The 14,925-nt window shown below is 43.0% G+C and overlaps 1 protein-coding gene across 1 annotated transcript in view; it reads right to left on the reverse strand.

Annotated features, from left to right (window-relative positions):
* Positions 1–14,925, reverse strand: part of TAFA2 (TAFA chemokine like family member 2) — a 68,007-nt gene that overhangs the window by 34,613 nt on the left and 18,469 nt on the right. Inside the window, exon 2 of the mRNA XM_088652388.1 lies at positions 12,082–12,188. Coding sequence (XP_088508514.1) covers positions 12,082–12,188 — 107 coding nt within the window. The remainder of the gene's footprint in view (positions 1–12,081; positions 12,189–14,925) is intronic.

Genomic DNA, 14,925 nt, shown 5'->3' on the forward strand with positions numbered 1-14,925 from the left:
GGGGGACAAAGTTGGGAAATGATGGTAAAGGAGGGAGAAGCAAAGCCGGAGCAGCTGGCTGACACGTTATCACTAGAAAGCATTCCAGACCCCCCTTCTCCCAGAACCCGGCGAGCATTGAAAGTAGGAGAGCAAAGAGCTCATAGCCACCGTAAGGTGGGTGCTGCTGCTGACGACTGAGGAGAGAAGGGGGGTGGAGATTACTTGGAGCAATGCCATTACTCCAAGAGGCTGCATTTCTAAGCCTCTCTCTGTGAATATTGAATAAAAGACGTTGGTAAGAGCTTTCCTTGTCTATCTATTCCTGGCAGCCTACCATGGGGGGGGGGTGGGGAAATCAGATTCCCTGATGCCTGATAGGCAGTAGGTTGGTGAAGGCTGGTACAGGGTGTGGGGTAGGCGCCCATAATTCAGTGGTAGAACATCTCTGTTTTCCATGAAAAAGGTTCTAGGTTTAATTCCCGACATCTCCAGGTAGGGTTGGCAGAAACTGTGCAGAGCCAGGACCAGTCGGTGTGGACATTTGTGAGTTAGGTGGACCAATGGTCTGATTCCGTTTCAAATGAAATGCAAATGGCGAAAGTTGCAAATTTCACCCTGAGACATAAGAGTAATGCTTACCACATACGATGTTCATTATTTTTTCTCTCTTTTGATGGGCCACATGCCCAAAGTCTGAGCTCATCAAGAAGAAGCCACCTTCAGGTTTGAAGGAGTGTTTAAAATAAACTGGCAGAAGTAGTTTGTATTTTCTTTAGTACTCCAGCAGACAGGTTGTGGCTTTATGGGATAAACTACATTATTTTATTGACAGTATAGATCAAATGTTTTATGTTGTTGTTTTTAATTGCCTAAATGTAAACAGCAAATATCATCGAATACAAATACGACAGAAGCGTACCATTCTGGATCATCGCTCAGCTTTGTATTACAAAAAATATCTACACTGAACTGAGTCACATTTCAAGTAAAAACATGAGAGACAAGCCTATTGAAAATTAGAAATGCTTGATGCAGTCCTCATATCGAAGGCCGTATCACTTCAGTTTACATGGTAATTTTTAAACATTAAGCAGGAACACTTTCTAACATCAGCCTGTGTCAAAATTCAGTTAACACAGTCCTTGCATGAAAAATATATCACCACAATTAAATTTGTTGGAATCATCCATGGGAGTGTGTAGGCCAAACAGAGAATCACATCAGATTAACGTCAGGCACTAAACCATCAGTCTAAACACGTTGCAACCAACCACTAAACATGTTGCATATGATCATATTAATCACTCTTTCAATATTGATCAGGAAATTAAATTTAAAGCGAAATATAACACTTCTCTTCCATGTTTACAACCAAGTCCTGTCCAGAGGCTATTAGAGCAAACTAGGCTTCGATGGGCTCCATGTCATAGGAACATAATGGCAACAGTTCAGCAGCAAATGATAGTGCAGACAATTTAATTTGGACGAAGACCTCCTCCAAGTTCTAGAGATGTCAAGACATGTGACCATGAAGCCCACTTCCTGCATATCTGCATATCTGCACCCTCCTCAAAAAACAAAAACAAAAAATAGTGAAAGGAAGCATGAGCCATTAGACTTAAGTAGAAAGAAATATTCTTTCCCTCCGCTAGCTGTTCCTTCAAAAGGAGTGTAATCTGATCCAGAACAGGTTGCCACAGAAAACATCTATCAACAGTGCCTCTGTTTTGTTTATTGGCCCCGCAGACACACTTGATTGAGATAAAATGTAACATTTTGAATGATTGAGATGAAATGTAACATTTCCATGTTCCTTATTGTTCTTTTTGTTTTTGCTTTGTTTAATATTTTTTGTAGGATGTGCACAGAGTAATAGCTACTGGGATCCAATAAATTTAATTATTAGTAAATAAACTCCATTCACCTCTTACTTGTGGTTTCAGATCGAGTTTAAGTTCATATATAACATGCGTACAACTGCGTGATTTGTCTGGTCATCTCTTTCACTCCTGTAATCTTTAAAAGTATGGATGCCCTCTTCTGGCCCATACCATTTCAATTTAAAGTAGCTGCAACTGCATTTTTGGAAATGGTATAAATCAAGTGCGGTCAGGGCTCATCCATTCTTTACCGCTGAATTGGAACACATGCCAATCTGCAGAAAATCCAATTGACGTTTGTTCCCATTCAGTGGTAAACAGCACGTTTTCCTGGGGGAAACGGTAAGACAAAAGACTTCTCAGACTTCTCAGGGGAAAATAGAAGTGTTTATAAGCCCTCAATTAAACTAGAATAACCCTCCATATTTAAATACACCTCCCACAATGTATAAACAACCCCCTTTAAAAATACTGTGCTCATTTTTATATTTTACTTTTCAGCTGTTTCTGCATAATTTCAGACATTTCAGAAGACTTGCCTAACTCAACGGCGTTTTGAAAAAGCTTCGTAGGCTATCCTTCACCTCAGCTTGCTCACTGGGGGGGGAAGTCTTAATTTTTAAAGTTCAACTTCATTCAGCAGGCCTTGGGCAAAGCTGTTTGATGAGCATAGTCAGGGGAATAGCTCTACTCAGACCTTCAGGGGGGGAAAGGGGGCTAACAAGACACACCACTAGTCTTGTGAAATCCTCTCTTTTAAAGTGATCTCCCTTGGTATCACCTTCCCTCCATATTATTGATCCCATATAAATGCTGAGTCTCTAAGCCATATGCCTGATGAATCAATAGCATACCTAAATAAAGTCGAAGAACTAAAGTGGCCTGAGCACAGAAACAGGTAATTGTTGAAAAGAAACATATATATATATCAGCTTGCAGAAGGCACCAAACAACCTCCTGCTATCATGGATTTTGTTTGTGGATAGGTTCTATCCTAACCCCAAGAGCTCTGTTTTAAAAGGTTCCTAAAACTCAACTGAAAATATGGAACTTCTTTCCAACATGAAATACAGTTGTATACTGATGTGTAACAACTTGCCACCCTGTGACAGAACTAGTGCCTCTTACTATGATGGAAGCTGTGTTCCTTAAAGCAGTGTTTTTCAACCACTGTCCCGCGGCACACTAGTGTGCCGCGAGATGTTGCCTGGTGTGCCGTGGGAAAAATTGAAAAATTACTTTATATATAGTCAATATAGGCACAGAGTTAATTTTTTAAACATTTTCTAATGGTGGTGTGCCTCATGATTTTTTTCATGAAACAAGTGTGCCTTTGCCCAAAAAAGGTTGAAAAGCACTGCCTTAAAGCACTTATATCTTCCATACAATACAGGATATAGACTTCTCCTCCTTAGCTGATGCCCCCAAAGTTTGACACTTTGCTGCTTTGGATAACAAAATTGCCCAGCTTGTAAATGCTCTGCTATATTATGAATGGCGCTTTCTCCAAAAGTTCTTCCCAGGCTCAGAATGTAAAATGAGATGATGCGAAATTCTGTCCATGTGCAGCCGGTGCTCAACAGTCCAGGCATGAACACTCAGTGCTTTGTATGCATATGTGCAAATGGTTTTAATGCAAGTGCTTTACTGAAACGCAAGGCTGCCGTGATGGCTGTGTTCACTGTTGCAAGAGGTATGACTCTGAATACCAGTTGCTGGGAATTGCAGTGTTGATCTCGGGTCCTGCTTGCTAGCTTCCCATGGGCTGGTTGGTCACTGTGAGATCAGTATTCTGAACTAGATAGGTCTTTCCTCTGATCCAGCTCTTCATATTTTCCTACTTGCATGATAGGTAGAGGGAACAGAGAAGTGCATACAGTACAAGCAAGTAAGCAGGTTGGTGGAGCTATTATGCAGTACAGAAATGCTGGTTTGCTGGAGAAGGGGAAGGGATCTCCATCCTTTCTTTGTTATCTCCCAGCTAGCTAGCAAGTTATTTTGCATCTTAGGAAAGTTGGGGGGCTTATAGTTTATATACAGTTACTTATTTACTATGTTAAACCTCTTCCTCTTGCAGATGGCTATAAACTACATGATCAGTACATCCAGCCAAGGCAGCTTTTTGTTTGGTACCTTTTCGGTCAGCTCTCTTGATCATTATACTTTCCAATGATTTATTAGTTATTTACATGCTGCTTAATTGCCAAGGTAATAGAAAATACTCCAACAGCAGAGATAACATACACAGATGAATCTACCAAGGAACTAATAAGCATGGCTGTGAATAAGCACAGGTATGCACACCGCTTTTTTGGGCTGGTGCCCAATTTGAACTGTGAATTGATTGAACCATTTTTGATCAAACCAAGATAGACAGTGTTGCTAAACCAAGAAAGGCAGTGTCAATAAACTCCAGCTCGGCAGCTTTCGCCTCTGGTTGTTAAAACATCCTTTGCTTAAGTATACAGCCCAGAAAACGGAAAACCCTGGAAGAATTAAATGCAATGTGGTCCAACAGTCTTTGTGCCATTCTGCCATTTTTATAATATTCAATTATTATCCAGTGCTGAAGCTGACCTATTTCATGCCTCTCTTGGCCCAGAAAAAGCAAACAGAATACACAGCAAAAAGGCAAGAGTGTGAGAGGTAGAAAAGAAGAGAAAAAAAACTTTGTACGGTTTCTTCTGCTTTAGATATTCAAAGGAAGCAGCAAGAAAGAAAACACAAGACACCTGTACTTTCTTCTTCCATTTCTAGGTCTCATGCAAGGAAAGAGATGTACATACACACTGTGGGAGGTGCATATTCCGTCAATGTGGGGGTAGGTAGAATATGCATTTATTCACACAGGGCAAGACCCAAAAGGTCATATGGGGTATAAGATTAGCTGTAATACTATAACACTAATGACACAAGCTTCAGCTTTGTTTCCTCTGCATCACAGCCCTGATGTAATTTAAAAGTAGGCCTGCTGTAACCTTCAACTGTGAAGCAGTGCTTTTTTTCTTTTTTTAAAAAAGTGTGTAGCCACTCATATAGCTGTGCTGAGACAATACTACAGCGCTCTGGGAATTGCTGCTGATAGTCAAGAGCAAATTTATGCTTATTTTTTTATCTCTCCCATTTGCCACCAGTCACGCTACCCTTAAGTGTGTATTTCCTTGAAAGTCATACATCGGACCAGAAAACATACTGGCCGACCTAAATGTCAATACTGTATACTTATTAGAATGAAGTTATAAGTCAGAAGGGAGCCAATGCTTGAATTCTGTGGTAAAAATTTGTTGGCTTTAGTGACATTCATGATCTTTAGCAAGATTTATGTCCTGCAACTATTATGTTTGCCTTTAGAAACATCATTTGGCTCTGAGAATGCATAATCATCATTGTCGTGATCATCATAACAGTTGTTTGTTATTTGAGCTAATTATTATATTGCTACTCAGCAATCAAACAGGCCATTCACATCTCCTGAGTCTGTGGTCCTGGTTATTTCTCTGAAGTAAGCCTGACAGCCACTAACAGTGGTGTCTTGCCTGCAGTGCCTAAATGTAAATTGCATCATAAAAAACGTACATTGTAGCACACCTATAGGCATTGCTAACAGCATGTGGAAGACAAAAGAGAAACCTAACTTAGTGTGCTATGTAGCCACTTTGTGGTTTTGACTTCTCGGCTGAAAAGAAAAATGGACCTACCAGCAATTCAAATGCCTTTCCTGCCCACTTGCCTGCCTGTTTCCTTCCATAGCCACTTTCTCCTCCCTCTCCAACTAAGAAAAGTTAACAAAGCACCCCACCACCAAATGTGGCGCCCCACCTTTTCCATCCCACCCATCCCTCTGCTACATTTTATGGTTAGAGAGAGCAGACAATCTGTGTCGCGCAGCTGTAAATTAATCAACGCAGAGTCTCCTTCATAAACAGAATAAAACTTTTACTTGAGAAAATAAAGTTGTTCATAAACAGCATAGTTAAAGAGCATACACAGAGTGCTCATTGCAGCTATCTGACTCTTCACAGAGGCATGGTCTTAGTTACGGATTTATAGAGTCCTGGAGCCACTCTGTCTGCAACAAAACAACATACACACTGGCTGAGACACACAGACTGAGGCCCACAGAGAGGCTGGCTACTTTTATAGGGAGAATGAGTCATCACTCAAGATGAGTCATGAGTCACAGTGACTTAGCAGTTTGCTGTTAGCAGTTAGCAGGCTTGAATTATTATTAGGCCAGGGGTAGGCAACCTAAAGCCCATGGGCCACAAGTGGCCCACAAGGGGTTGTTTAACCGGACCACAAGCTGCCCCCGAACCGAGTACCGTGTTTCCCCTTTTTTAAGACACCGTCTTATAACTTTTTTTCCTCAAAAAAACACACGGTGGCTTATTTTCAGGTGGTGTCTTATTTTTTTATTACCACATAAGTATCGGTATGGTAAAGCAATCTACAGTACATTTATCCAGGGCTGTCTTAAGGGTGCTGCCGGCGGGGCTGGAGCTGTTGCTCGGAGGCGCAGTGTCCAGCCTCACCTCTTCCTTGGTGCCCTCCAGAACTGCGCCTATCACTATATCTTATTGCCAAGTCTTGCGGGGGGCGGTGCGGAAGTGACACCACCCGCTTGGCCACCTCCTGCGATGCCAGAATGTTCCCAATCAGAGGGGAGACAAAGCGTGGTGTCCAAAAGCCCCCCCCCCCAAGAGCTGGGTCTCTGAAGGTTTGTAAGTCCTACACACCAGATCCTCCTCCAGGAGAAAGGGAGAGAGAGAGAGAGATTATTCAGAGCCCACCAGAGCCACTCCTCCAGATTTGCAGTGGGTCTGTTGGCAAAACGAGACGGGGAGGGGATGTCAGTTTTTTAAAAAGCCAGAAGGTGAAGCCATTCTGAACCACCCTATGACCATAGAACATCTGTAAGCAGCATTGCCCAGGAAGATACCATTACCTTCCCCATTGGGCAAATGTACACCCAACTGGAGCCACTTTATGCTTCCAAAAGCATGAGAGAGAGAGAGAGAGAGAGAGAGAGAGAGAGAGAGAGAGAGAGAGAGAGAGAGAGAGAGAGAGAGATGTGCACACGGGGGGGAGAGAGAGAGAGAGAGATACGCGCGCGCAAACACAGAGAGACAGACGTGCACAGGGGGGGGGAGACGCGCGCGCAAACACACAGAGAGAGAGAGAGACGCGCACGCACACAGAGAGAGACAGAGAGAGACGCAAGGGGAGAGAGAGACGTGCGCGCGCACAGAGACGGACGTGCACACACACACACACACACAGAGTGCGGCGCTGCTTTGCGCTTTGTTGGAAGCGGCGGTGGCTGCAGCGTTGACAAAGCACGAAGCAGCACCGCACTTAGGGGAAGATGCCCAGGGAGGGGTCTGCGGGGCCGAGGCAATGTGTGAAAGGGACGGATGGCGAGGAGGAAGCGGGGAGTGAACCGATTGGGGCTTTAACACGCCCGCACGCGCAAAAGGGAGGCTCGGAATGTGGAGATCGTTTCTCTTAAAGTGCCGCAAGTAACGAGCCTCTCTCTCTTTCCTCCTGCCGCTCGTGCCCTTGGTGCTCCGTGCGGCGCTGCTTCGCGCTTTGTTAGCGCTGCAGTCGCCGCCGCTTCCAGGCGCCGACCTGACCCGGCAGGCTTCCTCCTCCGGCCGCAGCCGGCATTGCAGGAGCTGGGTCCTGCTGGCTTGTGCCCTCGGTGCTCCGTGCGGCTGTTGCACGCTTTATCGGCTGCTGCGCAGCCGCTTCCAGGCACTGACCCGACCGGGCAGGCTTCCACCTCCTGTAGCGGCCGCCGTGCTGGGTCCCACTAGCTGGCTGGGGCACTTGGTGGTCTTGCTCCGCGTGGCACTGAAGTATGGCTTATTTTCAGGGTATGCCTTATATGTCTCAAATGCTTAAAAACCCTGCCCTGGCTTACTTTTTGACTATGTATTAAAAAAGGGGAAACACGGTAGCCCGCTTGGCGAGTCCCCATGCGCTGTGCTAAACCGGGACTTGCTTCCCAGGTGAGGTAAACCTTGCCAACCCCTGGTGTAGGCCTTACTGCTTCTGCTCTCAAAAACCTTTGTCTCATGACAATCTACTCCAGGCTTCCTCAAACTCAGCCCTCCAGATGTTTTTGGCCTACAACTCCCATGATCCCTAGCTAGCAGGACCAGTGGTCAGGGATGATGGGAATTGTAGTCTCAAAACATCTGGAGGGCCGAGTTTGAGGAAGCCTGATCTACTCACTCAGAGAGATGCACTATCTTCCTGCTTCAGGAGGAAGCACTCCCTCCTCCTGGATTTTTCTCACACCAAATGAGGAGATAGCAGTAGCACCAGTAAAGAAAATGCAGGAAGGTAGACTGAAAAGCAAGCAAGGTGGGCAATCTTGAAATGCGATGTGTTGATTGACGTGCATACATACAGGTCTGGTGTTCTTTTTTGCTGCATCTCCAGAAGGGATACCACTCTGAGACTTCAGCTTCAGCTGATGGATCTAAAAAGTCTTGGTAGGCCTGACAGATCCTTCCCACAAACTGCCTAATAGAATCATAGAATCATCAGAGTTGGAAGGAAGCCCCTGCAATGCAGGAATATGCAGCTGTCCCAAACAGAGATCTAACCTGTAACCTTGGTGTTATCAGCACCAAACTCTAACCGACTGAGCTATGAAGCAAGTCTTCAGTGAAACTGCCGACCTTGCCGGTTTTTTGAAAACTTCCCATTGCCAAGAAGTGAATTAGCAACAGAAAACGTCTCCTTCTGAGGCATTCTGAAAATGGGAACCATTAGCAGTAGAAGTTTCAGGAAAAAATAAAAAGTCGTAAGCCCAAGTATTAGGCATTGACAAGGCTGAAGGTTGCTTTTGCATTTCTAAGGAATGACTACTGAGGAAAATAAGGCATCTGGAAGAAGGAAACTTTTGGGTACTTAATTACATGGCTAGCCCCAGAACATCTGCCAGGTATGCGAAGAGCAAAGATAACAGAATCTGAGAGAATATAGAAGATGAAATCAGCAGGGCGCCATTGGAACACTGTGATGTAGACCAGATAGCAGATCACAAGTGCACATTTGAGATGACAGCTGTTTGAATAGCCTAGGTTTGGGCTTTGGATGAAATGACATTTTGGGTGAAATGAAACAGCAACCATGCAAGGGAACACAATGAAACTGTGCTGATTTTTCAGTATGCATATGATTAATTCAGCTCTGTGTCAGGTGCTGCTGAGTTCAGTACTGGACTGCACAGTTTACCCTGACCTTTTTTCTTTTCTTTTTTTGCTCAGTGTGCTGAGAGGCAGGGTCTGCAGCCAGAGACAGCAGCAGTACTATAAACCCCAATTGCAGCCCCTGTAGTGCATAAATGAGAAAAGGACACCTAGTAAGCATAAACGAGCATTTTCTTTAAATATCCTTGTTGATAAAAACATTGTTAAGACAGCTGGATGCTGTGATGCTATATAGCAGCTATGTACATTAACTGCTATCAAGTCAACAATATGGCCAAACCCCACCCCTGCCCAAAAGCATAGCTGCCAAGTTATCCCTTTTTTACAGGGATTTTCCCTTATGCTGAATAGGCTTCCTCGCGAGAAAAGTGAAAACTTGGCAGCTATGCCCAAAAGACCAGCTGTAACTCCAGTTTGTAAGTCCTTATATTACGTGGTTAGAGCTGTAACAAAGAATATATATTTTATACTTTTAAGAAATTGTAATGCTCAACACGGTTGTGAAGTTCTCAAGCATTATTAACGAAACAGTATAGGCCAACATGGTTTGTTCAGAAAACCAGCATATGAAGCAATGCTATTATACCGTAATAGTATTTATCACAACATGAGGCTGCCTTGTAAGTAAAATAATGCAATTTGTTTTCCTTAACCACCATAGGCGTCAACTTCCGGATAGGAAAATAAGGGAAAATAAGAGATCAGCTGCAGCGCGGCACCAGAAGTCGTGACTTTCAGTGCCGGCTCTGCCCGATTTCCAGTGCCCAGACATGGGCAGAGCGGCACCGGAAATCGGAAGTACAGTAGCGACTTCCGGTGCCAGGCTGCCTGTGTCCGCATGTCTGGGCATGAGAAATCGCTTCCGTGCATGCTTGGGCATGTGCAGTGGCAATTTCCGAAGCCAAGTGAGCGAGCAGCCAGCCGGGAGCCGGAACATGGCCGCCGGCACCAGCAGGAGCTGCAAATCCGGGGGATTTACGGGATATTTTTCAATTCGGGAGACCAGCGGGAAACGGATTTAAATCCGGGGGTTTCCCGCAAAAAAACAGAATACTTGACAGCTATGTTAACCACATAGCAAAAATTAACATAAGAAATGGCCCACATGACTGACAACTGGTGCCTGTTGCTGACCATTGCCATGGAAAGTATTTGAAGCCTCTGGAAGCCAGAGGTTATTTTACCCCTAGTTTTGGCTGTGTTAAAAGTCTTAATGCAGAATTGTAGGGATAATTTCTCCATAGTCTTGTTTTTCTTGCAGCCTGTTTGGTTCTGTGGCACCTATCGATTGCTAACTTTCAGTCATGCTGCTATGTGCTGAGCCAGTCACATTATGGCATGCAGACATAATGCATACTGAGCTCTGCGTGGGCTGGCTTCTGACTTTCAATCACAACTGCAACTTTTCAAATAAATTGAAGATGTACCTATTCCTTTACGGGTCTTCCTACAATGGTGGCCAACCCTTTTGAAATATGTGCAACAAGTCAAGTTCAGAGTATGAGAGTGCACCAGCCAAGGGCATGCATACAGTATGCATGCAAGCAGGCGAATCCTTCTCTCACATTGGTTGATGTGGTTTCACCTGTAATCTGCTGAGCTGGGAAGCAGGCAGTGACACAATATGGGAGCCATATACCGTATTTTTCTGTGTATAAGACGCCCCCATGTATAAGACTCCCCCCTCTTTTTTGGAATCCAAATTGAGAAAATGGGGGGAAATTGTATCCATGTATAAGACGACCCCAATTTTTAAGATTAATTTTTCAAGAAAATAACCTAGTCTTATGCATGGAAAATACGGTATATCTTCTGCAATAGGTCAAACAGCAGCTCCAAGAGCTGCTAATTAGATAAGGAAAACTGATGTGGGGTGGGTGGAAGAAAACATAAAATGTTTCCCAACACTGCAACTTTTATCCACATTTATCCCCACACTTTAGCAGTTACTTTTAAAGGAGGGGGCGGGGGGAATGTGAGATCTGATTATGGGTTTTTCTTTCTTTCTTATTTTGGTCCTTACTGATGCTAAATCCTTACTAATTCCAAATCTTCCCTTCCCCTTTCATTCTCCATAACTTTAATTAAACCACTGTGATTTATATACAGCCAAATTTTCAAAGCTTGAATACTGAGAATGTACACAGACGCCTCAAAAATGAGAAATAAACTTTAGGACTGTATTGTAGAGCAAAAACTATTACTAGCATCTCAAGGTGTTTTTGATTAGATATAACAAGAGAGCTGTTTCCTATTAATCCATAAATCAACGGATATTGTTCCCCGGAGAAGAGTTCCTAGTCATAAAAGTAAAAATAAAAAAGGGTATTACTTTCAAGCTGCTAAAAGCTGTCAGAACTGTAAGCATAATTCTATAGTGACAACTGAAAGAGTACACTGCAATAAGGGAGAAGCCCTATTTCTGTAGACACCAGAGAAGAACACTCTGAGGTCTCATTGAGACTAGAGACACGACTATTCAGCACGCACACAATGTCTCTTCAGAGTTCATTGGCATGGATAATTGGACTGCTACAGCAGCCCACGTGTTACTCAAAACCATTTTTTACGAGGCTCATTTCATGAACTCATTTACAGTATTTCTATGTACTCTTTGATGAACCTTTTTTATGGGAGAAACAGCTTTATTATAAGCTTGCTCGATTTTTCAAGTTTACCATCTTCAGATAAGAAAAACAAAATTATGGTGATTAAAAAAAGAAAAAAAGGATTAACATAAAATTGTTTCAGGACACAGCAGTAGGAAACTAAGGCAACACTACTTAAAGAAAACATTACTTAACCCTGATTTGTCAACACATTGACAAAAACAAAACCCACAGGGCCAATGAACAAAGAAAAATCACATGATTTAAATAATAATAATAATAATAATAATAATAATAATAATAATAATACCATTAAACTGTTATCACCTTGAAGCAAGGAGTTTGCAGATGGGTGCCACATCAGTACCAAACAGTGCAATTTCTTACCTTTGTGATGGTTTGCCCCAGATGCTATTCTGCCCCACAGTGTTACAACAAATATTATTATTAGCAGTTTTCCTTTTGTGGCTTTCTGTAAGTATCTTTTATTCATCCTAGGAGGAAAAAAATAAAATACACAAAATGAAAATGTTCAGTAAGTATAATTCATGTTTTCCCCAATTTTATAGTAGTAGTTAAATACATTTTGTACAGCGTAGTCCCATTTACACCCACTGAGAAATAAACACCATTGAAATTCAGTCGGACTTCGTCCCAGTTAAATGAGCCTAAGATTTCAGTTTAAGACACCTGGCAGGCATTTCTATATCAATCACCCAGCATGGACGGCAGGAAGTTAGTCAGATCAAATACATGTCATTTGCTTAAGCTAGTCTTTTAGCACAATAGCTAATTACCACAATAATGGCTCTACATGCGTTAGGCTGCATACCGTAGTACAGTAGTGATAATTTCTAAAGAGCAAGGGGAGAGACTCAAATAAGGCATTGAGAGCTTCACAACTATGCCAACACAATATCAATGGAAAGCCTCCCTAGGAGGGGGAAAGCATATCACTGCCTCTTAATTCCTTATCACAGCATCTTCTCCTACACCCAAAGAAGGCAAAGAAGTGATGAAATAAAACATATTCATCACAGGCAAAGAGAATCCTACGGTACCACCTTAAAAAAACACTCCACGCAACTTTATATATATAACATTATCTAAAATGTATCCACATTATCTAAAATGTATCCACATTATCTAAAATGTATCACACAGAGGAATTATACCAGAAAGATATGGAGGTCTCGTACACCCCAGGTAGTGTGGTTGCTGACCTTGAGCCAGACATCTTGGAGAGTGAAGTCAAATGGGCCTTAGAAAGCACTGCTAATAACAAGGCCAGTGGAAGTGATGATATTCCAGCTGAACTATTTAAAATTTTAAAAGATGATGCTGTTAAGGTGCTACACCCAATATGCCAGCAAGTTTGGAAAACTCAGCAATGGCCAGAGGATTGGAGAAGATCAGTCTACATCCCAATTCCAAAGAAGGGCAGTGCCAAAGAATGCTCCAACTACCGCACAATTGCGCTCATTTCACACGCTAGCAAGGTTATGCTTAAAATTCTACAAGGCAGGCTTAGGCAGTATGTGGACCGAGAACTCCCAGAAGTGCAAGCTGGATTTCGAAGGGGCAGAGGAACCAGAGACCAAATAGCAAACATGCGCTGGATTATGGAGAAAGCTAGAGAGTTCCAGAAAAACGTCTACTTCTGCTTCATTGACTATGCAAAAGCCTTCGACTGTGTCGACCACAGCAAACTATGGCAAGTTCTTAAAGAAATGGGAGTGCAGGATCACCTCAACTGTCTCCTGATAAATCGCTATGTGGGACAAGAAGCTACAGTTAGAACTGGATATGGAAGAACTGATTGGTTCAAAATTGGGAAAGGAGTACGACAAGGTTGTATATTGTCTCCCTGCTTATTTAACTTATATGCAGAATTCATCATGCGAAAGGCTGGACTAGATGAATCCCAAGCCGGAATTAAGATTGCCGGAAGAAATATCAACAACCTCAGATATGCAGATGACACAACCTTGATGGCAGAAAGTGAGGAGGAATTAAAGAACCTTTTAATGAGGGTGAAAGAGGAGAGCGCAAAATATGGTCTGAAGCTCAACATCAAAAAAACCAAGATCATGGCCACTGGTCCCATCACCTCCTGGCAAATAGAAGGGGAAGAAATGGAGGCAGTGAGAGATTTTACTTTCTTGGGCTCCTTGATCACTGCAGATGGTGACAGCAGTCACGAAATTAAAAGACGCCTGCTTCTTGGGAGAAAAGCAATGACAAACCTAGACAGCATCTTAAAAAGCAGAGACATCACTTTGCCGACAAAGGTCCGTATAGTTAAAGCTATGGTTTTCCCAGTAGTGATGTATGGAAGTGAGAGCTGGACCATAAAGAAGGCTGATCGTCGAAGAATTGATGCTTTTGAATTATGGTGCTGGAGGAGACTCTTGAGAGTCCCATGGACTGCTAGAAGATCAAACCTATCCATTCTTAAGGAAATCAGCCCTGAGTGCTCACTGGAAGGACAGATCGTGAAGCTGAGGCTCCAATACTTTGGCCACCTCATGAGAAGAGAAGAATCCTTGGAAAAGACCCTGATGTTGGGAAAGATGGAGGGCACAAGGAGAAGGGGACGACAGAGGACGAGATGGTTGGACAGTGTTCTCGAAGCTACGAACATGAGTTTGACCAAACTGCGGGAGGCAGTGCAAGACAGGAGTGCCTGGCGTGCTATGGTCCATGGGGTCACGAAGAGTCGGACACGACTAAACGACTAAACAACAACAACAACAAAATGTATCCTGTTTATTATTTATTTATAAAAAGAAGTGTTTATATACTGCTACAGCATAAAAACATTTCAAACCAGTTTACAGCAATAAAAACGTAAAAAAAAATGCATGCAAAGCATTTAAAAACAAGTTAAAAACAAGTATCATTAAACCATTGTGGAAGGACTGGCAGAAAAGAAAAGTTTCCAGCAGGCATTTAGAAGTCGGCACAAAAGGTGCCCACAAAATATATCATGGACCGTCAGTGATACAGTCTATGATATATATACTTTGCGAGAAGAGAACCCCTCACGCTACTTGAAACAGCACACCTAGGTAGCTAGTTACACAGGGTCGATTCCGTTGCTATATAGAGCATAGAGAAACAGGCAGGGAATGTCTGCCCATGCCAGTCCACATGACCATCGCCTCTCAGAGAAAAAGCATGATGGGCTTTGAGCCACATGGATGTTCCTGTATTAATTATGCAAACAAA

The sequence above is a fragment of the Zootoca vivipara genome, chromosome 9 (genome assembly GCF_965207765.1).
Source record: "Zootoca vivipara chromosome 9, rZooViv2.hap1.1, whole genome shotgun sequence".
Classification (NCBI taxonomy): Eukaryota; Metazoa; Chordata; class Lepidosauria; order Squamata; family Lacertidae; genus Zootoca; species Zootoca vivipara.